At 46.4% G+C, this 23208-nt stretch overlaps 2 protein-coding genes across 3 annotated transcripts in view; one reads left to right on the top strand and one right to left on the bottom strand.

The window, feature by feature from the left end:
• LOC135377525 (prolactin-releasing peptide receptor-like) overlaps positions 1 to 23208 on the top strand; it is a 774729-nt gene that overhangs the window by 335304 nt on the left and 416217 nt on the right. For both annotated transcript variants that reach the window (XM_064610011.1, XM_064610010.1), the window contains one exon: positions 10563 to 10629. In XM_064610011.1, the coding sequence (XP_064466081.1) occupies positions 10563 to 10629 (67 nt within the window). The remainder of the gene's footprint in view (positions 1 to 10562; positions 10630 to 23208) is intronic.
• LOC135377526 (neuropeptide F receptor-like) overlaps positions 1 to 23208 on the bottom strand; it is a 414003-nt gene that overhangs the window by 388975 nt on the left and 1820 nt on the right. The gene's annotated exons all lie outside the window — the stretch shown is intronic.

The raw sequence follows: 23208 nt of genomic DNA, 5'->3' as shown, positions 1-23208 counted from the left end.
TTTTCAGAAAAGCTAGGCATAGGCACATTCTAAGTGGCCTAGAGCATCTGACACGTATAAGCAGAACGGACGTAGCCGGCGTAAGGTAAACACAGAACAATAAATTCAAAAATGCAGATTGTCTCATCTTGCCCCAGCCCTCGGGGCAAGACGAGACATACCGTGGTAATGAACTATACAAATTAGTTTTTACAATTCAAGCAAACAAAGTAAAGCCCGTGGACCCCTACACAACCCCCTTGGGCCCACCGCCCACATGATGCGCAATAAAACCACAAAGAACCCGGTGCTATTTTGTTCCACCGTCCTTTGCAAACAAGGCACCGCCAGTCTGATGTATCGCTGGTCGCTAGCTTTTGCGTGCGCTTCTGCTTTGCTGGAAATATCCTAGGAAGCAGATAAATTTGCTGGAAAATCCTAGGCAATATGCAAAAAAGAAATCTTTGAAGAACAAGCATAAAGTCACCTAACAGTTGACTAATCCGTTTCTAAATTACATTACTCAGTTGTCTCGCGACGTAAACCCCCAATTATTATTCTAAATTACATTAAATTTAAATTACATCAGATTGACGCGTCTTGCCCCGTGCACATCATCGGATGCATTAATTTTTCTGTTCAACACCGGAGTGCCAAGAGTGCCCACATTTTGCATATATCTAGGTGGATGAATAAAGAAATAGGATGCGGACTTACTTTGACAGAATAAGTCTGCGATACGCTGCTGCGCAGATCACAGGAAAAAGGACTACAGAAAATTGCGCCTTTTTGGCGGGTGTTTACATTCCAGGCACAAGTAACAGATTTTTTCCCTTCAACGCATACACAAATCCGGATAATTCTCACGTGCAATAAAGCGGACATGCAGAGCCACCTATGAGTGAAGTTTCAAGCGCATGGAGCAACGCGTCTCTGAGACAGGCGGCGTCGAGCAAAAAAAAAAAAAAAAATCGCGTCTTGCCCCACCTTACCCTATCTAGGAGGTGTTAACCTGAGGCTCTCTAACTCAGGAGAAAGCCCTACTCTCGTGGTGTAGCATATCTGACCGGAAATCAGAAGGCCCACGCTCGAATTCTGGCGTCAGCACCATTTTTTTCCCCCTGAGTTATTTGATTTCATATAGCACATGTTTAAATACAAATCTAGAAAGTGCCCGGTAGATCACAAACAGCGCTATATCTGTGCAGTTGTGGTCTCAAATGCAGTCAGTTGAGAGTTAGCATTAGTCTTTCGCAATCCTTCCATCGGTGTCGTTCTTGCTGCTCCCACACTATGGATACTTACGAACTACCCAGCCTTCATACCGTTGTAAAGTGCTACTCGAAGTCAAAACTGTTAAATTCAGTTCAACCACAAACAAGCTATTTGCGCGCATTCCTTCCTTAAAGCGAGCTTCTCGTCGTTGTGGTAGCATCACTCGGTTAATGCGCCCGTAGCTTGTTCCAACTTTCGGCCGTTGGGCAGTTCAGTTTCCTTATGGTATTTATTTATTCTATAATATATGTATGTGAGAGTCCCCATTGACGCGGATGGCGCGGTAAAGAACAGGAAAAGAAGTATCGCTGCATTCGGACTTCTGTACGCACTGAACTGAACTGAAAGGAGAAATAACATGGAGATTCTGGTTCCACGAATGTGGAGCCGGCTACTCCAGAACACTTACAGCTGACTGCGCAAGAACACTAAAGGTTTGTGGGTTGGTTAATGATGGAGGAATGCGAGGGATGCGAGGAATCCCCTCAGATCTCTGGCACTCTCAGTATCTAGGCCTGAGAAGGACGTTGCCTACGACTTCTGCAAAATTCTGGCAGCAAAGTCTGAGGCAGCGACATGTGCAGCCTTTCGGAGCCACGCATTGGAGCTGCAGCATGCTATTAGTCAAGCCCCGTCAGTGTCTGACCCTGACATGGACGCAGACCTCACGTTTGCCGAGGTCAAGGCTGCGCTGGCACTCTCCCACAAGAAGTCGTCGGCCGGTCCAGACAAAGTCACCTACGTGGCGCTCCGCAATTTGGACGACGCATCCCTTTTGGCGTTCTTAGAGGTTTACAACACGTCATGGAGGGATGGGCAGGTCCCTGCTGCGTGGAAGGAGGCACGGGTAGTCCCCATCCTGAAACCGGGGAAACAACCTTCTGATTTGGCGTCTTTCCGACCCGTGAGCCTCACCAGCGGCTTAGGCAAGGTCCTTGAACGTATGATACTGCACAGGCTCGAGTGGTGGCTGGAGCGAAGATCTGTTTTTCCTCAGGAAATGGCGGGTTTCCGCAGACACCGTAACTCCATGGATTCGGTGCTCGATTTAGTCTCTTCGGTCCAAGAAGCGAAGGCGCGAAGACAAATAGCGATGGCTGTCTTCCTGGACATCAAACGGGCGTACGATTCCGTAAGCCACCCTTGTGTTATTCATGGGTTGTTGCAGGCCCAGGTGCCTCATAGGGCGCTGACGTGGCTCTCCGACTTCCTCCATCAATGGAAGATTTTCGTCACTACAGGCGAGGGGGACACGGAAAAGATCACTGTGCCACAGGGAGTTCCTCAAGGAAGTGTTCTTAGCCCCCTGTTATTTAACATTGTCTTGATGGGCCTCAAGGGGTGCCTTGCTCGGAGGGCGCATCTGTCCATCTATGCTGATGACATTTGCGTCTGGACGGTTGGCAAGTCCCGCCCTGCAATTCAGCGTCGGCTCCAGAGCTCACTTGATGCCATACATGCCTACTTCCTGAAAGCTGGGATGGACATCTCCACTGAGAAAAGCGCTACGCTTCCGTTTACCCGGAAAGAGATGCGCCGGTTCCAACTACACATCGGAGGATCTCCCTTAAGGCAGGTCAGGCATCACAGGTTCCTCGGTGTTGTGTTGGACCGCAACCTGTCGTGGGCAAGACACATTGATTATCTCACTTCAAAGGCGCAACGTTGGGGAAATGTGATACGTCACTTTGCCGGCTTGCGCTGGGGATGTAGTGAGCGGGACCTTCTTGCACTCCACAAAGCGCTTGTTCGTGGCTCAGTAGCCTACAGCCTTCCTGCGTTGCACGGACTATCACGGACATCCGAACACAAGCTCCGTTGCGCCTTGGCGCGCAGCTTGGGGACCTGTCTTGGCGTTCCGCGTTGCGCTGATACGAGGATGGTGGTAGCCGAAGCCAGGGAACTCCCAATTGGCGTTCTCCGCCAGAGAGAAACTTTCCGCCACTATTTGCGATTGCGCGCTCACCATCGCCGTCACCCACTGGTACAGAAGCTTCGTAAGCGGAACCACAGCAAAATCGCGCAGTGTGCGCAAGAACTAACGGACCATATACCTGCCTTCACTGTTGCCCCAACCGCTTCTTCAGTAGCACCATGGACACTGCCGAAACCATCCGTCTCGTCTCACATCCCGGGAATCAAAGGGTCGAAGAGCCAAAACCCTGCTCCAGTCCTCAAGCAATCTACTCTGGAGTGGATGGACGCTGCATACGGAAACCAAACCGCCGTATATACGGACGGTTCCTCTACTACTGGCGGCTCATCTGCGGCATTTGTAATTCCAGAGGAATCAATTTCACGTGGGTTCCGCCCATCGCACCGCACCTCGGCCACCTCTGCGGAGTTGTATGCCATCCTGTTATTCCTAAAGTCTATTTTGGATCACCACCCCCGCCTCTGGGTGGTTTGCATAGATTCGCGGGCAGCGCTGCGGTGCATAGACAACATGGGCATCCGTGGCTCCTTGGCTCATCTGGTAGTGAACATCTTGACGACGCTCAAGGTTTTAGAAGACAGGGGCCACCGGCTGACCCTCCAATGGGTCCCTAGCCACATCGGCATAAGAGGCAATGAAGTAGCGGATCGGGCAGACAAGAGGGCGCGTCTATCCCCATTCGAAAGTATGATGGGGGCAGCTGCTGCGGCTCACCATCGCCGCTCAGCAGTCCCCATCATACTTTCGAATGGGGATAGACGCGCCCTCTTGTCCGCATTGACTTCGCCTTGGGCCTATCAGGAATGGTGTCATGACATCACCCGGTGGTCGCTTCTGTATGCTATTGACCCAACACTATTATTTGAAATGCCAGGCGGTTTCCCTTGCCTCTTTACCTCTCTCGTACGTCGTTTACGACTTAGCGTCGCATTCACCCCTGCACTCCGGTATAGGCTGGGCCACAGCAACCCGGCGCTGTGTGCAACTTGTGGTGTCCCGGCAGCAATCCGACACATTTTAGAAGACTGCAGCCAGTACGTACGCGAGCGACGGGCCTTTAAATGTCAGCTTGAAATGCTCGATCAGAGGCCATTCAACATCTGCAAAGTTCTCGGCCCATGGAGTAACCCTGGACATCAGTGCCGTGCACTTGGCGCTTTTCTTTCCTTTCTGAGGGCCACCAGCCTCCTTCACGAACTGTAGGGATTTCCTTCCCTCGTCATCCTCTCATATGAACCTTTTTGGAATGGGGTAGGGTCCTGCACTCAACGCAGGGAAACATCCCACATCATCATCATCCATTCATCTATGGTGTTGTTGTTGGTTAATGATGAAGGGACAGGAACAAAAAGCAACATAGATATGTCTGTGAAGTGCCTTATACGTCTACATTCCAAAAACGCATCAGATTTGGTAAGTAGTAATAGTACTGCAAAAGTAGTTTTTGTTTGCGTTGAACTATTTTTCGCGTTATTCGCGTGAGCGAGCGAAAAATTCACGAATTTAAATTACCATGCAGCGAATTGGATGTACCGTTCAAGGTGTTAGACACTGGATATAAACATTGGGGGTCACCTAGATATCACTGATATGTGTGTGTGTGTGTTTTTCCTCTTTTTGCTGGCTCTATTTTTCCACCCAGAAACGCGTTGTGGCGTATAGCCAGTCCTGACTGGGTCGGGTCTAACGCCTCCATATTTTTCTTTCATTTCCAATTCCTATTCTAATGACTGAAGCAAGAGCGTGAGAAAGTGGAATTACAAAAACCAAATACAGCACTGCTTTATTCTAACTTGTTTCTGAATCATCCGTAATTCCAGCCTGATCTGGAGTTGATCTCTGAAGATCGAGAGATTGTCGCTATTGTTGTCACTCAAACCTATATCCACAAAACGCGAAAATATAATCCACGCTAAATCAATAACAACTCGTATTATCGCCTACAGGATTGCCGGTAACACAGAGAGCATTAAAAAAGAAAAAAAGAAAGTTCGTGCTGAGGACTGGAAGGTGGTGGGTTCGAATCTTACCACCGGCTGTGCTGTCTGAGGTTTTCCCTGGGTTTTCCGGAGACTTTCCAGACGAATTGCGGAAATCGAGCTGCCCCTCCCCTTTTGCACGAATTCACATGCTGTCCGTTATAAAGTCTGCCCGGGACGCATTAGTCAGCCAAATTAACTTACCATATAACATACCATATACATACCATTAACATACCATATACTGCAAGGCTGAGCACAGGGTATCTAAACGGAACACTACAAAATATCAGACAAACGAACAGGTACTGTTGCAAGTACTGCGTTTTTTTTTTTTTTTTCCAGTTCAATTCATGTACTCTCGCTTTATTGAGTACCTTCGTATACTAGCTTCAGACTACTAAATACTTATCATACTTATGATAAAAAGAAATGCTCAGTACTAGTTCGGCCCGCGAGAGCGCCGACTCAAAAAACATCTTCAAGTTTAATATCTTCGGATACCTCTACATTTGGAAAATTTGCACGCACTGCATAAGAGGAGTCTACATCTAGAAGACTACATCGCCACGTGCGGCAAAGAAGTGTTCTTTCCCAGTGGTGTCTTCTGTTATGCACGCGGGCTATCGTTCCCGCTGCGCAACGAAAACACCCCAGGGATGCAGAGTGGAGTCCATAATGAGATGGTTCTATAGGGCTCGTAATTTGCTACTGAGGAGTCATCTTTCCAAAGTCGTATTCCCGGGTCGCACAGAAACGACTTCTCTGGTGTCCTGTGCTAGTAAACAGCTTCATCGATTTTGTGAGACATTGGATATAGGTACAACCTGGTACGCGTCTCCGCTGGCAATTGCAGTGCTTTTTGAGATCAGTGTTGCGTATTCTCACCCACTTTTCCTGTTAACTGAACAGAGCGGGGAACGCATACCGAATTAAACTTGTGAGAAATAAAGATGAAAATCAAACTGTTGCATGCCTGAGCCTTGTGCGATTTCGGTAACACTTAAAACTTAATTTTCATGGCTGATGATGATGATAGAGAAAATAAAATCGGGACGGCATCGCTGAAATAGGTGTTGCATCCAAAGGCTCCATGTAGCTGCACTTATTATCAGTCCTCATGAAATCGAAATTAATTTACTGCAATGTTCGGGAGCATACATGTTTACCTAAGTCACGAGTCCGAGGCGTCTTTGGCGCTCCTGTCAACATACCACCCGAGCATCGTGAGTGATCTACGTACCATGGTACTTCAGGAGTACGCCCACCTCTCCTCGGTCAGCCACCGTATCTGCCTTCAGTGGGTACCCGGGCATACAGGGCTACACGGAAACACCTGTGCTGACGGGGCTGCGAGACGCGCCGCGCATGATGCGGCCACACCGGTGCCCCTACAGCCGCTCCCGGTGTCTGCATGTCGCCTGCCAATACGGCGTCTCTGCGGCGACGGCACCCGCCAGTTTGTTGTAGACGCTATCCGACCTAATGCGTTCCTGCAGTCCATCGACCCCTCACTGGAATTTGTCATCGGCTGCCGCTGTACCCGCGAGGAGGAGTCCCTTCTACATCGTCTTCGGCTGAACGTTGCCCTCACCCGTTCACTCCTGTTCAAAATGGGCCACGTCCCATCTCCCACTTGCCCCTGCTGGGCCGTAGAAGACGATATCTCCCATAAGCATCTCCACTGTCAGCGTCACCACCATCATCGGGCCCGTGCCCTGGCAACACCTCTCAGAGCTTGGGTGCACGGACGGACGGACGGACAGACGTTTCTCTCGCAACACTCCTTGGTCCTGTGCAGCGAGCTAGCCAGTGGAGAGTCACAAAAGCGGTGCTCCGCTTTCTGCGTGATACAGGCCTCCTGGGCTCCCTGTGAGCCGAGTGTCTTTTTCATTTTTTTTTCTTGTTTGTATTTGTTTATTTATTTATTTGTCTTTTTGTTATTTATTTTTCTTTCTTGTTTATATTTTTTCCTTTTGCTTTTTCTTTTTTTCTGCCAATAAATCCCCCCCCCCGAAGACGTTTTTTTGTTTATTTATTTTTCAGCGTAATCTTCACTACATTCCGCTATTAAAGACTACGTGGAAACAAAAAATGGTGCATAAATTGATATCAGTTAGCAAGCTCATCTGACCTTAACAAAAGTCATTCTAGAGATACTACTAACACTAGCATATAACTAAACAGTGATAGAACTAACACGTTTCCATTTTTTTCTTTCTATTTCTATTCTATTCTGTTCTAGAACTAACACGGGTAGAACTAAACACTGAAGCATTTGTATGAGACGAACAATGTTAATTGTTAATTACCAGAAGTATACCAGGTCAGTGTACACGCTTATACACTTACACTTATATAACTTGCGGCCTCTGTGTGTGTTTCGGGTGAGTCGTCTACGTCATGTTCGTAACCCTGCCGCCAGCCAGATGCGCAGTATATACATACAGAACTCTTCCTTATGGATTGAAGTAACGCCTGTTTCAATGCGTCACACTAAGGATTAAAAAAACAATATTTCATTGCGAGTAGGTCACATCACAAAGAATGGTGCAGCTACCCGGCGGTCAAAGAACGGGTTCCCAAGCAACAGTGGCGTAGCCAGAGGGGGGGTTGAAACGTCCCCCATCCCCGAAATCATACCTTTCATATTGCATTTTGGGAGAGGGAAGCGAGGATGAAAGCCTCCTCCTCCATGTAAAGTACCCATAGAACCTCTCCCGAAATATTTTTCTGGCTACGCCACTACCGAGCAGGACTCAGCTCCTCGTGTATTCAGTTGTACAACGAAGATAAGACGTCTCTGTTCGATAGCCTGTGAGTAATCAAACGTACGAAACGCAAAGTGGGAGAGAAATAAGTAGCTCAAAGTTTGTTTATCCATGTTTTTCAAATGAAAACGCACACAGACACGCACACTGCAAGGACGCTGTTACGTCTTACCCACTTTTCTCAGGCTCAAGGAAGTGGTACCAGGAAATGTACCAGATAAGCTTGCCTTGTAAAAATTTCTGCAGTGTCGATGGTGGAGTGCTCTAACTGACAAGATGAAAATTGCTATCGGCACCGTACAATGCGAGACGATGCTGTGAGTGGTTCACGGCGCCTGTGTGTCTACATGTCATAACCATGCGACGCCATGGTGCAAATCCACGAACACCATACAGTCTTGCTATAAATTGGTCCCTATAGGACAGAGTTCAACTAAGATGCAAATTAGTAGCTCAGGTGGCTCACTGAGTCATCGTCATCATTATCATCCCGTGTACATATGTGGATGTGTGTGTGACCGCACATGGGAAACAAGTTATTCCTATACCTACGCTTGGAATGTTTCAGCTACAACGCGTTCAAGCTAGTCTCGTCGCTTTGGGATTTCATCCTTCTACCTCTCCTGCACATGCCGTCAGCGTCCCCCCACTCGCCTGTCATTCCTAACAAAAATCGAATCATTGCACGGTCATGCACATATAGAGTGACGCAAATGGGAATTGTGGTGTTCCGAGTCCGCCCAAACCGAGTTATTCCTACCACATTCGGACAGATATGGGTTAGCTGTTTTTACGATACTGTTTTCAGCACTGCTATGTGTACGCGCGCACCCCTCATCGATTCTCTGCTACTGGGAAAGAAAAAAGACAGACAATTGCACACGCACGGGCTGCATGACGCTCTAATATGGGAACACGAGTAAATGATGCAGAAAAGTAGGAGGTGGTTTGTAACGGATGTCCCGCAAACATCACGCAACGTAACGACGTCGTTAAACAGTTCCCGTTTTTGGCCTGTAGACAGCGGACAGTAAGCGACACTACAAGGATGCCCATATACACGTAAGATATTATTATATCGGGCATCTTTATGGCATATGCAATACAGCTGTTACAAGAGGTCACACCATACGCCTTCAGCGGGTCTACATCGGCATTGGTGGAAACAAAGAAGTTGATTTGGAAGTACTCAATGCGCACACCCACGCAACAGAATTCACGAGTGAAGAGAGAGAGAGAGAGAGAAATACATGATGACGATGATATGGGGATGAGTGAAGATGCAAAGCGTATGCTATGCAATCTGCGGCACCGCCTAGCTATGAGGAAATGGATGAACGAAGTTCAAGCTACGTTTGCTGGAGCAGCTTGGGACAAAAGTTCACGGAACACGGCACTTCCGTATTCCTTCATCGGAGCGGCCCTCTCCTAGCTATATCAGGAAGAGATCGAACAAGAAACGAATGACCGTCTATTCTATCCATCTCTCAGTATGTATGTCCTCTCCTGTTTGCTGCTAGGGTGTAGCTCCAATCCAGAAACGCGACACCCCGGTGTTCTGTAAACGTTTGTCTCAAGCTATATAAACCATGAGATGCTATTATAAGTCCCATACGTTATTTGCATCGGAGCCTTGGCGCAAATATCATCAGCGGGGGTACAAAAGCGGGCAAAGGTTCCCTGAGAAACGTCGTCGGCGAATCACAGAACGTTCCTTCCCAAAGCACATGCTTTGTAATGCGCACATGAAATTATGGTATCATTTAACCCGCAGCTGGATTTGATTCGAGAAAAGAAATAGAAATCCCGCAGGAAGATTTTGTCGAACACATGATTACTCTTACAATGAAAAACGTTCCCGTGAAAACACCGACGGGTTAATGCAATACAGACTGAATGTCTGCTGCGACGAGTTCGTTCCATTTTGTTTAGCTTAACGAGATCGTTACTGAAGTGGATCATTAACCTTCTCTAGGGACCGCGCCGGACCAGGAAAGTTTTGTCCAAAGTACGCTTCTGGTGCTCTCTGTGTGACAATGAGGAAAAAATAAAAGTGCACAAGTGTAAATACATATGTGCATGTACAGGGTAAAAAGAAGCATATAGCACTGGTTCTCGGTTTGCACTACACACGTGATTTTATTATTTCGCCTGCAGTTTTGTACAGATTTACTATTGCCAAACTTTCCTTCGTGTGCTATAGTCAACCGCTTACAGCAACAGCGTTAAAAGCACTGTTGATCACCCGCATTGAAAACAAGACCAGCTCTCGTGCCATAGTGGCTAGGATGATCGCTTTCCAAGCCGGGTCTGGGAGGTCACGCGGGTTCGAATCCCCGCACGGGCTGTGCTGTCTGAGGTTTTCCCAAGGTTTTCAGTCAGACTTTCCAGACAAATGTCGGCACAGTTCCCCCTGGACTCTGCCCAGGACGCGTACCACCCCCATCCCCGACTCCTTCCTGCTGTCCTCTCTCCATCTGTCCACGTCTGTTGGACATGTCATAGCCACAGTTGCTTCGCGGTGCTAACACAGAATTTAAACAAAATGCAAACAAAGTCGTGTGATGTTGCGATCAGTTTTCATATGTTCTTCTTACTAACTCGCATTATCTATTTGAATAGAATTCGAATTGCACTGGCGGACAAGGACTGCCGGACATCGACAACAGCTCCGCCGCAGAGAGTAACTGTGAGTCTGATACATCTCCTCGTTACTTTTCCCGTCTGTGCCCAAGCTAAAGAGTGAGAACCAATACCCTCTACCGTTCCTTTTGCTTTAGTAAGCTGCACGGTATATCGTAAGAAAAATACGGAGACGTTGGTTCCTGCAGCCTACTACTAGCCGGCTGTAGGAATTAGCCGGCTACTCCGCGAAAGTGTCCTTCTTAGAACTCTATGGGTAGGCAATAGACATACAACATTGACATATGACAAGTGCAGCCACTCTTTAAGCTCGCCTCGCCGTCGCCAAGCAAGAGCGCGTCACAGCATAGCCCCGCAAATCCTGGCTCATATACCACTAAGGCGATAATGACTTGTAATCTGAAAGGAAGCACGGTACTGGCTGGCTGGGTATAGGACTACAACCTAACGCAACGTGAAAAAAAAAAGGAAAGCCAGAAAGAACATTTGTTTTTCGACGTAGATCAACCGACCCGAGCGATTTTTTTTTTCCTATTCAGGAACTGCACAGGAACCTAACCATTATATTTGGACGTGACTCGTAGTTTTGATATTGCGATCTTTTTGCGATACCGCCCAGAGCGTTTCGTTCCAAGCACTCTACCAATCCGAACACACTGAAAGCGTGCAAGTCGGAATCACACTTTCTGATTCGGTGGAGGCACAGGTGGCGTTCCGGAGGTGACGCTGCCGATTAAAAAGTTTGATAACTCTCTGTTTTCTACATGTTCTTTCTTTCTTTTTCGTGTGCCATGTCCAGAGTTGGATAGCTCATATCAAGTGACGAAGTGATACTATCCGAAAAGATGTTGCAACAACAACAAATAAGTAATGATGGTGTAGTGGGATGTTTCGCCGCTGAGGCAGCACCCTATCCCATTGCTTGAGGGAGAGAAGATGGTGAATGATGATGAATGTTCAGAGTTCACGCAGGAGCCCTGTTGCTGCTAAGAAGGAGATGAGGGCTTGAAGAGTTCGTAGCTGATGCGCAGGATTGACTGAAGGCCCAAGCAGTTGAGGAAGGGCAAGTGGGGGTGTTCCAGTGGCTTCAAGTTGGCGCTGGAGGACGCGTCGCTCAGTGAAATACTTCTGACAGTCGATGAGAATGGGCTGGACAGCACTTGGAACATTACAGCAAGGGCATAGCATTGGTTACTATAACCCAGCTTGTGGCGAAAGTGTATATGGGGTGAATGCGACGTTCAAACGAAGTCGACGGACGATAGACGTAATGGTCTGACGAAGGGTAGACGGCATTATGAAGGACAGTGTGGGATCTACTGAGTGGAGGAGGGATCCTTCCGGGAAGGCCATCGATGGGCGGCCTTTGCTGATGCAAGCGCCGACAGGTAAGATCGTCTATCCCCTTTTGGCAATATGATGCAAGATGTTGCAAGCTCAAAGTAGCTCCCATTACCATTGTATTCATTTTCAGTCAGTTGATCATTCTTCAGTTTGCTTGGTTTGGTAAAACCAAATGTAAAGAGGAGAGTGTGGCTCTCCTGGAGAGTACCCGGCCAGTTCTCCTAATTGGAAGAAGAAAGAAACAGAGAAACAAACAAACAAAACAAAACTGTTGACACGGTGAAAAAACCCGAAGTTACATTCGGGGTTACAGTAAATCCACCAGTTTGGTATCTGCAGAAGGAACGCACAAAAGGCTGCAGAATCAGATTTTGCAACTCTCGGGAAACGAATAAGTTCCGTTTGTTGAACCACACCCCCGTGGGCTTTCCGATTATCGTAACTGTCGACATCGCTTAACGTAATTGCGGAACTTTGTTTCCATAAACGAATGGCTAGTCGGAGGATGTTGCCACGAAAAATGCTCCACAAAAACACAAGCCATCCATGTTTAATTGATATCGATTGCTCCAGTTGCAAGGTGCGCGCACATCCAAAGTGAACCGTTACTGCACAGTTCATCCTGATGATTTATTCCCGTTTCGTGGATTCCACTAATTAAAAGGCATTTACTGTATCGGGGGAGGGGGGAGGGGCATGAAGCGGATTACGCGGACCGCTCCTTGCAAGAGCTGCCTTTGTACACACTACATTTAATTTGAAGTACTCGCTCGTACGCGAATTCGCTATTGCCTCCCGAGATTTACCACTCACAAGCCTGGAAATCCCTTCCGTGCACCCCGTTAAACCGTACGACAGCGGACGGTGACACTGTGGTGATCCGTTGCGAGTGAATTGCTAGTGTGTCAGAAAAGTCATATTGCTCTTCTCGAAACGAAGCTCCTGGATTTGTAACGTCAGAGCCACTTTGTACACACTCGTATTGTTCCGCTGAATCCCATGCTTGATTGCCTATGCATAATTCTGCACGTCGGGTGGAAGATTCCTTTCGTGTTAGGTTCCGCAGATGCTGAAAGGAAGTTCGTTTCGAATCGTAGCACTACATATTTCTTGCTGGCAAGAACTTACCAAGATATACAGGGTGCCCAAGCTAACGTGCATTAGGAAGACCGGGGACTAAAAAAAAAAAAAAAGTGCGTCATAAACGAATGGAAACTGCAGAATATTGTGAGGAGTCACGTGCTCTGATAGACTATTTTTTCATAGTGGCTGATTAATAAATTTAATTATTTAATTATTTTATTTATTGTATTATCTCTTTAATTACTTTACTACTTTAATTCCGAGATGTGAATTGGAAAGCTGTAGAGCGTGTCGAGAAACACCTATCGCAATTGTTTCCTACAGCGTAAGCCCTGCGTGGAGGTTTTTCCTGGTAAGAAAGAACGCGTGCGAAATCCGAAATTGTACCACGTGACACGAAGCGAGCGCACCTATGCGAGCGCCTCGATTTCAACAACAACAACAACAACTAAATCATGACTATGGCTTGGGGTGATTCACCGCTTGAGAGCAGTACCCTACCCCATTACACGAGAAGCATGAGATGTGAAATATGAAAATGAAGTTATGTGTAAGTACAACTCGAACTCCCGTCCTCTGGTTGCGCAACGCAATACGTCGCACAAAAGGAAGAAGCACATGAAAGAAGCGCCAATGGTCCTTGAGATGCAGAGGAGGACCCTACAGCGTCTGGAGCAAGCCGGTAGCCAAGAGGAACTCCAAGAACATCAGAAGTCCTCGACGGTGTTGGACATGGCTCTGACATGGACCAAGAATTGCAGCCACGATTTCAAAGGTCTCAAGCGGACATGAGAATTACTACATCCGTTATCTGCCGAGAAGTGACCTTCAGGTCAGAGCTCATCTGATGGTCACTTCTCGGCTTTTTTTAAAAATTACAAGTTTCTGTATAGTGAGACTTTGCATGCAACATGTGAAGTTAAGTTGCAGCTGAATGTCGCTAGTTTGAAAAAAAAAAGAATCGGGGTTGTTGGATACTCTCACTTTAAGGACAATATTTGGATTGCATTATCCATCGTGGTCTGGACGTTATTCTCTCGTTGACACCTTACAGGTAAACATTATCAAAACGTGAGTTGCGCGAATGCGAGACAATGACAAAACGTTGAACATAAAAATATAGGATGCAGGCACGCTAGCACACATTTGAATAAGAGGTAACATGTCCTTGAGTTTGAGGGAAGACACAAGACAAAACATGAAGCTTTACTTGGATTGCCAATAACATGCAAAATGCAAAACTAGAGCCACCGCCTTTCTGTCCAGGTAGCCCTCATTCTTTGTGTTTTGTTGTCGAAATTCTGTGCCGTTCTCTCTTTTCTTTCGAAAATCCAAGGTTCTTTTCCAAACGTCTTAGGATTTCGGGATTACCCTCAACTGCTGCAAATGCTGATTTTCGCCAACGCCGTCAGCAAATGCGAAATAGTTATGGATTGTTTGCTTGAAAACTCCGGTTAGAACAGCGGATGTCTGCGCTGAAACTTCGAAGGCCGCTCGAAAAGCCTGTGAAAATCACGTTCGGTAATCTTCCGGTGCCCGCGTTTTTGTAGTGACGCGGTACCTGCGCACGACTGCGACGCCGCCAGTACTTTGAACTCGTAGTATGCGATCCTACTTTGCCCAATTGCCCAATGCCGTCTACAAACCGAAAATAACCTTGAGCTCTAGAGTACTAATGAGTAGTGAGTAAGCAATGTCCGTAAAACATATTTTTGAAAATCCCGATTACGTTCGATGACTCCATTATTGTCAGAAAAATAGCAGAGAACACCAGAGAAAGAGTGAGAAAGAGATTCATCACCAAGAAAGATGGAATTCAGTTATTGAAAAAAGAAGTACTAGTATTTCTATTGATGACAATATTGATGACCCGGAGCTTGCCTCTACTTTTCCGACATCGTTCCCTATAGGCCGTTTGCGTCACTTTACCACCGGCTCAACGTGCCCTACAACCGACGTTTACTTCACAAGCTTGGAAAGACAGATTCACGTAACTGTGGCAACTGTGGGACTGTTGAGGACACTGAACATATCTTATTATCCAGTCCACGGTATCAGCTGCACCGACTATCTCTACAAGCTTCTTTAGCTCGGCTGGATGGCAGACCATTTGATGTTGTTAAGGTTCTGGGCCCTTGGACACCCAACCATCAGTTCCACGCCATGCAGGCATTTGTGCGATTTTGCGCAGACTCCAAGTTGGTGAACACAGTGTGTGTGACTGACTGACTGAGTGTCTTTGTCACTCATTGTTCTTATTGTAGTTAGCCATTTGTGTTTGCCTAAGTGATCGGCTGCATAATCGCTTCATCGTCTTTACGGTCGTTACGAGCTAACGAGTGGCGGGAAATTCAAAAAGATACCACGCCCTTCACGTATCGCGCGAAGAGCGCCGTGCACGTGTTTTATCACGTGATCTTCTCGACGAGTGCCCCGCCCCTCGTTAGCTCGTAACGCGTGCAAGCGATTAATCGCTTGCACATTTTGCTTTCTTCTTTTCTTTTCTTATCAACTCAACTCAACTCAACTCAACTCAACAATGATTCTATTATTTCAGAAATATAGAAATGTAGGCCACACACTTAGCGTGGGGCCGACTGCTCCAGGAAGATTAGCTGTCGAATCCCGCGTGCAAAAGCACATAGCTAATGGATTTTTAAAATGAGGTATCGTCCCATATAGCACTAAGAAACGAGTAGTGCAGGATTTGTTGATTGATTGATTTGATTTTTAAAAGAAAAAAATGGAGATGTTAGTCTCGAGCCACTCGGGACTGGCTACTCCAGGACGCGTGAATAAGAAAAGAAAGGGAAACTACACAAAACACGACGCTTTGAGACGGAATGGAAACAGAATAAATTATCACCACCTAGCTTGGCAGCAAAGGCGAAATCTCAATGCACGAAAACAAAGAGCGTCACAATGTGTCACAGAGGTCCGTCGAGACGAGAAATTGCACAAGGGCGCGCATGGCAGGTATGAGCTGATTTGCTGGCCAGCACCCAAGAACTTTTTCGGTGGAGTATGGCCGATTATCCAGGCGGGACAGGGACAACACAGGGGTACAACAGTGTGCACTGTACCTCGGGCAGTCCTGGAGTATATGATCCACGTCCTCAACTACATTTATTATTGCGCATGTATCTAAATGCTTTAGGTTTATGTAAATACAACCGGATCTGTTATCATCATTCTCATCATCTGACGAATATGCATAGATGGATTAGAGAACACTGTTTAAAAATGATACTTTTAACTTATGCAGCAGCGACATCATACACCACTGGGTGGTAGTTTTGCTTATTTTCTGCTATATGCGCACACCTGATTAAACGACGTTCTTCAGGAGTGCTTCAGCACGCGCCCATATCAAAGCGCGAACTGCAGCGGATTGAGTACAAACCACGCGATGCGATGCCGCGGTGGCGACTGTGCTGTCTGGGGTTTTTCCCGGGTTTTCCTCAGACGCTTTCAGACATACGTCGGCACAGTTCCCTTAGATGTCGGCCCAGGACGCACATTCCCCCAGGGCGTCAGTCGCGACGTCCCCACCTCTGTGAGGCCGACGACGGCAAGCCCTTTCATCAGCACCAGCACCACCCACCACCACCTAGCTGGTACTTGTTTCAAACACAGGAATGTGCTTCACGATTTCCAACTGTCTCTGTCGCGTTTGGGGCGCCAGCAGACACTGGGCATGTAGCGGCAACACGGAGCTCCGTTGTTTGCCGTTCAAAGTAAATGAGTTACAGTCACAGTTACCCCACGAACAAAGTAACTAAGTTACAGCTACAGTTACTCTGCACAAATAGTAGGTAGTTAAGTTACAGCCACCACTAACTTAGTTACCCTCAGTGTTGTACGTAACGCCGTTACAGTAATCGATACTTTTTTCGGTATCGGAGTGCGGATCGGTTTTTAAATCGGCATCGGAAAAATATTTCCATTACAAATTTATGGTAACGCGATCTCCGTATCGTTACCGATACCGATACTTTTTCCGTGCCCCACCCTTTCTTCACCGACAATATTTCTTACTCTTATTCATTGTCACTGGTCCGCCTAGCGCTCGACAAGAAGCCAGTGGACACGCCTAACGGTGCTCTGTAACTGCTCCGTCACGGGAATTATACCAAATACATATACAAAAATAAATAAATAAATAAAACACATGTTCACCTTTTTCTTCCGACCTGGAGGAAATAACCACGCTGCGCTCAACAAAAGAGTTCAGGTCAACGAACAGAGGTCAAGTGCTTGACAGTGCGCTATAAATTCCTGCTAAGGCGCCGTGTCACACTGAGTCACGCTCACATATACAGTGGTATTGTAACTTCGGATAGGTTTCCTTGGTCATCGGACTCCACGGTATGTGTGGGCTGGACACTAACGTAATTGTCATATTGGCCTCTGTCAGCAGCTATTTATCCAGATCCCCCTAACACGCGCACCCCCCCCCCCAATTTTTTGGCGACACCGCATTTGTTTTTACGACATAGCTGTAATGATGACATGTATGTGATGACATACATGAATGGCGAGCTCGTCAAGCCACTATGGTGGCTTTTTTTCGCTGTTCCCTCCAGACTTTCATTGTTGTAACTGTCTTAAAGGGGCACAAAACAGCTCCACGCATATTCTCCAATTATATATTATGCTGAATGAAAGAACGTGGCTCGCGATATTCAATTATGACATTCATTTACTTCTAGCGAGCGTCTTTACCACAAAACAATGCCATTCAAAGAGCATAATACGCGTGAGTCTCTCCTTCCTACTCGGGGAGCACCTACGTCACACGTCTCGCACGTGTAGCAAAGCTGCATTCCAGTCACTGGAGGAGGGGGAGATTTCGGACTTTCAGCCAATGACGGGCAGCGGCGTGTGGGGAGAACAAGTTGTGGGAACATCGCTGTGACCTCGCGCAGCGATACAGCGCTGAAAACATAGTGCGCACATGAAATGGAATATTGTGGGCTTTTGGTACCTTTTGATCTGGCTACCATGGGATTGACAAGTGTAAATATGTTTAGAATTGACCTCACTTCCCGATATTAAAACAAAATCAATGTATAGGCGTCCCGCATTTTGAATGGTTGATGGTGCGCGACGTCAAAATGACGTGTGGCTATTGTCGCCACGCCATCGCAGGGCGGGGCATGAGCGTGAAAGAGTGCAGTGAATATTTGGTCGGTTTGGAGCCATTATTTACCTTTTTGCGGCAAAAATTTTTGCTAAACGTCACTGTAGGAAACGAATCACACTGCATTAGAAAAAAGTGCACCTCACATACCTGTTTATTGCCCCTTTAAATGAAAGAGTAAATAAATGAATAAAATGGCCCCCAAATTTTTGCCCCCCCCCCTCCCCATGTTTGCGATTCTGGATAAACTACTGTGCCGGAGAGACCATGGCCTTCTAGGATAGCAGAAGACGACTTTGAGAACCAGCTATTGATAAAAGTCAAGCAACGTGCCCGAGCTGCATAATAAATATGATGTCGTTTTCCTGCAAAACTGTCTTCTCCCTATTTGCTGTTACACAAGTGCAATGTTTACGCAAGCGAGATTTCTGTGTTGCGTAGTCTTCATATTTCCAACAACACTATCGGGAAAGTATGGCATTACTTTTTTAGTAACGGTATCGGTACTCCGTTACTTTAAAAAGGAAGTATCGATACCGGTATTCCGATACTTTTTACTCAAGTATAGAGTATCGATATCGCGATACCATATTTCGGTTACGGGTACAACACTGGTTACTCTACAGTTGTGTTCCAAAATGGCAAAAACAAGGACTCCAGTTCAAAAACGTTTATTCTAAATTATCTCCCTAGTGCAATGTGCACTACTTGTGCAGGTAGTACTGGATCAACAGCTGCTCCCCCAACTTTGTCGCTGTAAGTCTGCCTTGCTTTATTCCAAAGCATCCCTAGCAATATTGAACAACATCTCAGCTGGGACACTAAACGGCGCTTCTTCCATTTTGCACTTAGGAGCGCTGACCACATAATTGCTTTCATGTCATGAGAGTAATGGTAACGTTTTATGTTGTGGCAATACCAAAATTAACTTTAGTGCGAGCCCTTTACGAGGAGTGCCAGCGTTGTACTTCTGTGCGAGGGTACTGCGAGCACATCCTAGCATCCTAGCATAGTGAGGTAGTGAGGTATCACTACGGGTAGCCTCGAGCCGTGGGTCACCTCCCAATACAGTGGACGCGCCACGCACTTATTTCTTGGTAGCGTAGCGATAATAGCTGCAGCCTTTTCGTATCGCCATTCTTTGGTACTGGCAGTTGTGTGAGCCACGAATAACATGAGGCGAGGGGTAGTGGAAGTACATGGCGAACGCTTTCCGAAGTTATTGCGAAAACCTAACGATTCTGAAAGTACCTAGTTACTGCAAAAATGGTAGCTAGTTATAGCTGAAACTTCATTATAGGAAGAGTAATTAGTTGCAGCAGTGACTAGTTGCTTCTGATGTTACTTCCAGTATCCTAATGAGTCTAAAGGTCGTTCTTAAAGGAAATTTTTGTTTCTCAGCTGCACTGAACCGAAATTAGCCGAAACTGTTTAGCGTCTGGAGTGGTTTCACACCAATACCATCTTCCTCGTCGGTTTCATCTTACTCTATTCATGCGAACCACTGAGTCTCTTTTCCACGACAAAAGTTCATACAGGTTTTTCCTGCTTTTTTTTTTTTTTTTTTGGTGGGGCGCTCCACTGCAATGTGTCTTTTTGCACAGCAGGTTTGCTCATTGCTTCTATCGTATGAGTCCTTCCTTTCAGCGACAACTCTGACACGTGTAGTGGTAGCGCGTCTCTTGCAGCACCATACTCTGCTTTCTTTCTTTGCTGCAGCACGCAGAGCAACTTGAGACGAAATAACATCAAATAAGGCTCTCTCGCAGCATTTCAAAGCTGCCATTTGCAGTGATCAAGTACATCCCTGTTGAGCTCGGTGAGTTTCGCATATTGCGCCTGGCACTTTCAAAAATGCCGTTCATAGCAGGAGCGACGCTCCTTTCTGCAACGGTATCGGATTACGCAGTAGTCTCTAAGTGGTTAAACGAAAATGCGACGAACTTGAATACCCAGTTACAAAACTGCATCCTCGAAGTGAGCTTAACTGCGTCTCTCCTTCAGGCTGAAGCGGACCGGATATCTTTGAAGTGTTCAGGAAGCCTAGTCCATTTTACCGAATTTCGAAAATTAAAACTGTGTTGTCGTGGATGCGTGCGGGATGCAAGGAATGAGCTTTCAGTGCTGTATCCGTATAGTACAGAACCGTGCCATGGGTAGAGTTCTGCCTGTGCACCTCGGCAACAGTGCGCAGAAAACGACGATTTAGGCCAACAACAACAACAGCAATAAATGTGGGAGAAGTGATGATGAGACTTAGGCCAAACGACACTCTAACTTCGTAATGTTATAGCACTATCAGAGTAGGACATATCGGCCAAAACATATATCGAACTCGAAGTGTTACGTTTTTGTTGGCTGTGGTTTTACTCAGGTCTCCATCCAAATCCGGCGTATGCGGTGGAGCGGGGGAGGATATGTTTAATAATGATGATAAAAAAGAAGGAAGGGAAAGGTTAGGTTAGGGAAGGGTGGAGGGGTGAAAAGTGAGCCTGACTTTTCTTTTCAGGGCGAGAGCACCTTTGTTAACGCAGTCAGCCTTGGGACCGTGTCTTGTAATATGGCCTAACGGTGGCGGAGCAATATTATTCCTCGAAACATTTTCCCTAAAATATTACGGTGATCTCACCATTACTTTCATTATTAGAGTTCTATCCGTTTTGCAGGATTCTGTATCCAGCATTTGAAGTTTCTTCTTTCTTTGTTTTTAAGTTAGTCCTGCAACTCATCTTTAACGGATAGCATGTGAGTTGTTTCTCACATGTAATAAGATAGGGTAGTGCGCTCTAGGTATGTTGAGGTAGTAAAATATGCTATTCGAGTCTGACTTCTCAGTCAGTTGACACTATCGCGGAAACTACGGTATATTAAGCACAATTTTCACTGCGCACTTGCAACAGGTGTCCCTCCGCCGGTGTCGGTACGTCAGCTAGCGGCTCAACCGCCAAGATGTCGGCATGCTGGAAAGAAGGGAGGACGATTGTGCGTCCTGGGCGAACTTTATGGGGAACACTGCTGACATTTGTCTGAATAAGCATGAAGGAAACTCAGACAAACAAATCCAAACAACATTTTTGAAAACATATTCCTGGGCGAATGACGTAATTCAGTGGCAAACCTAGACCAAAATGTATCTGAATAATCACGCTTAGTTACAGCACGGAATATTGAAATCATGGCTTCGAACTCTTATTCATTGATCGTGATTCGAAAGGGGGGCGGCGGCTCCTTTGAAAAGTGGCTTTTCCGTTCTGCATTCAGAAATAGAAAACACAAGGCATTGCTCAGCTGGAATTCACAAGACTGAGAGAGACCCTTAGAGAAACTATACAGCATCGATAATGCGGTTATCGAGTTTGCTATAGCTAAACGTTCGCAATAGTAATCAAATATACCGTATAGAAATTCGATATTTTCCTGACAGCGCAGTAATGCCATGAATTTTTTCAACACAAAAAACTGACCTTTCAGTCGAGAACTTTCACTCTGCTTTGTGTAACAGGAGAAGTACAAAGGAACCCCCCCCCCCCAAAAAAAAAAGACAAACAAAAAAAAAAACGGAAAAACAAAAGATGAAATCGGAAGGAGAACTTGCATTCTCTTTGTTAAAGAACCAGAAGCAGTCAATGAAATCGAAGTGTCACTTGGGAACGGAAGTAAAGTCTCAGTAACTAAACCTGCTAAGCCCCAAGGGCAACGTGACCTGTGTTTAATGTTTTAACTTTCGCCGCATCAGTTGTGGCTTTGTCTTTCACTGCAGAATAGAGCCAGCAGGAGTAAAAGCTCTAGGATTTTACTACCAGAACACGTAAGGGGAAGAGACGCAGCGCTGGCAGCTATGAACTTCGTACATTCGCTTTACGTAATTCCTCCATGGGCTGAGCATTATGACGTAGCTCGTGATCATTGTTCTCTCGCGACGTAAAACCACAAATTATCGTCCGCAAATCATCCGGTACCTGGATGGTGCAATGGAGTGGCCACTTTCCTGAAATATATTTTCGACGGTTTCACTGGTCTCATAAATAGGCAATAAAATGAAACAAAAATGTGTGTAACGTTAGTGGGCACAAATGTGTAGCACGCTGTTGCTTTTTCTTCAGCCAATGGTCCGAGTAGTATGCACCATAAGTATATCTCACTTTACATTGCTGCAGTGTGCAAATCATACAGCTCGTTATCTTACGCTCTTTCGGCGCTTGCCAATTATCTTTTACATGTGAGGAACTACAAATAGGAATGCTAAGTATATATGGTTGTTGCGCAGTAATATGAGTCTGAAAGAACGCAAAGGCGCTCCCACACCTGAATACGACGCGCCGCAGGCCGTCCGCTCGTTCATTTTGGAAACCCATCAAGTTTCAACAGAGATTGAAAAGCTCGCGTGTGTGAGGGGACGATTTGGATGCATTACTTGCCATTCACACCATTTTTTGAAGTATCAGTCACACGCCGATGACTATAATGTTCAAACGAAGCTTCGCCACATTTTTTTTTTTTTTTCAATGTCAGTGTTAATCTTGTTTTGTGTGGCTCTTACACACGACTCGGTGGACTCTAAAGTACGTGTGCCAATGCATATCTATTGCAAACATCAAAAGGCCTGAAAAAGTCTGACTAAAGGCAAGTTAAGGCTGAGTTTCTCATAAGATGGCGTGCGTGCAGGCTAACTGGTGGACAGCTCCATCCTAATAAATGCGTTTCGCAGGCGGTCCTGCCGTGTTTACTGTCTGCCCACGCTCAGGCTTTTATTCAAGCCTGAATTTCGTTCAAAATTCGACAAGAAATCGTTTTGGATCAGAATTTGCACAGGTATTGCATGTTGGCTTCCTCTTATTTTCAGATGAAGACGGGGGATCTATTAATTTTGACAGGAACAGTGAGTGAGCCAGAAAGAGCAGCATTTGCACAGTGCTGGACAAAAGCTTACGGAACACACTCCGGCGCATTCCTTCCTCAGATTGACACGCTATAGCAGCGAATGGGGCGTAAGGAGTTGCAAACAGGTGGCTAGGATACCTAGACATATGTCTGTAAGTCCGTACGGTCCCAGTC

Source organism: Ornithodoros turicata, chromosome 1, assembly GCF_037126465.1.
Source record: "Ornithodoros turicata isolate Travis chromosome 1, ASM3712646v1, whole genome shotgun sequence".
NCBI lineage: Eukaryota > Metazoa > Arthropoda > Arachnida > Ixodida > Argasidae > Ornithodoros > Ornithodoros turicata.
This window is presented reverse-complemented; position numbering and strand designations above follow the sequence as displayed.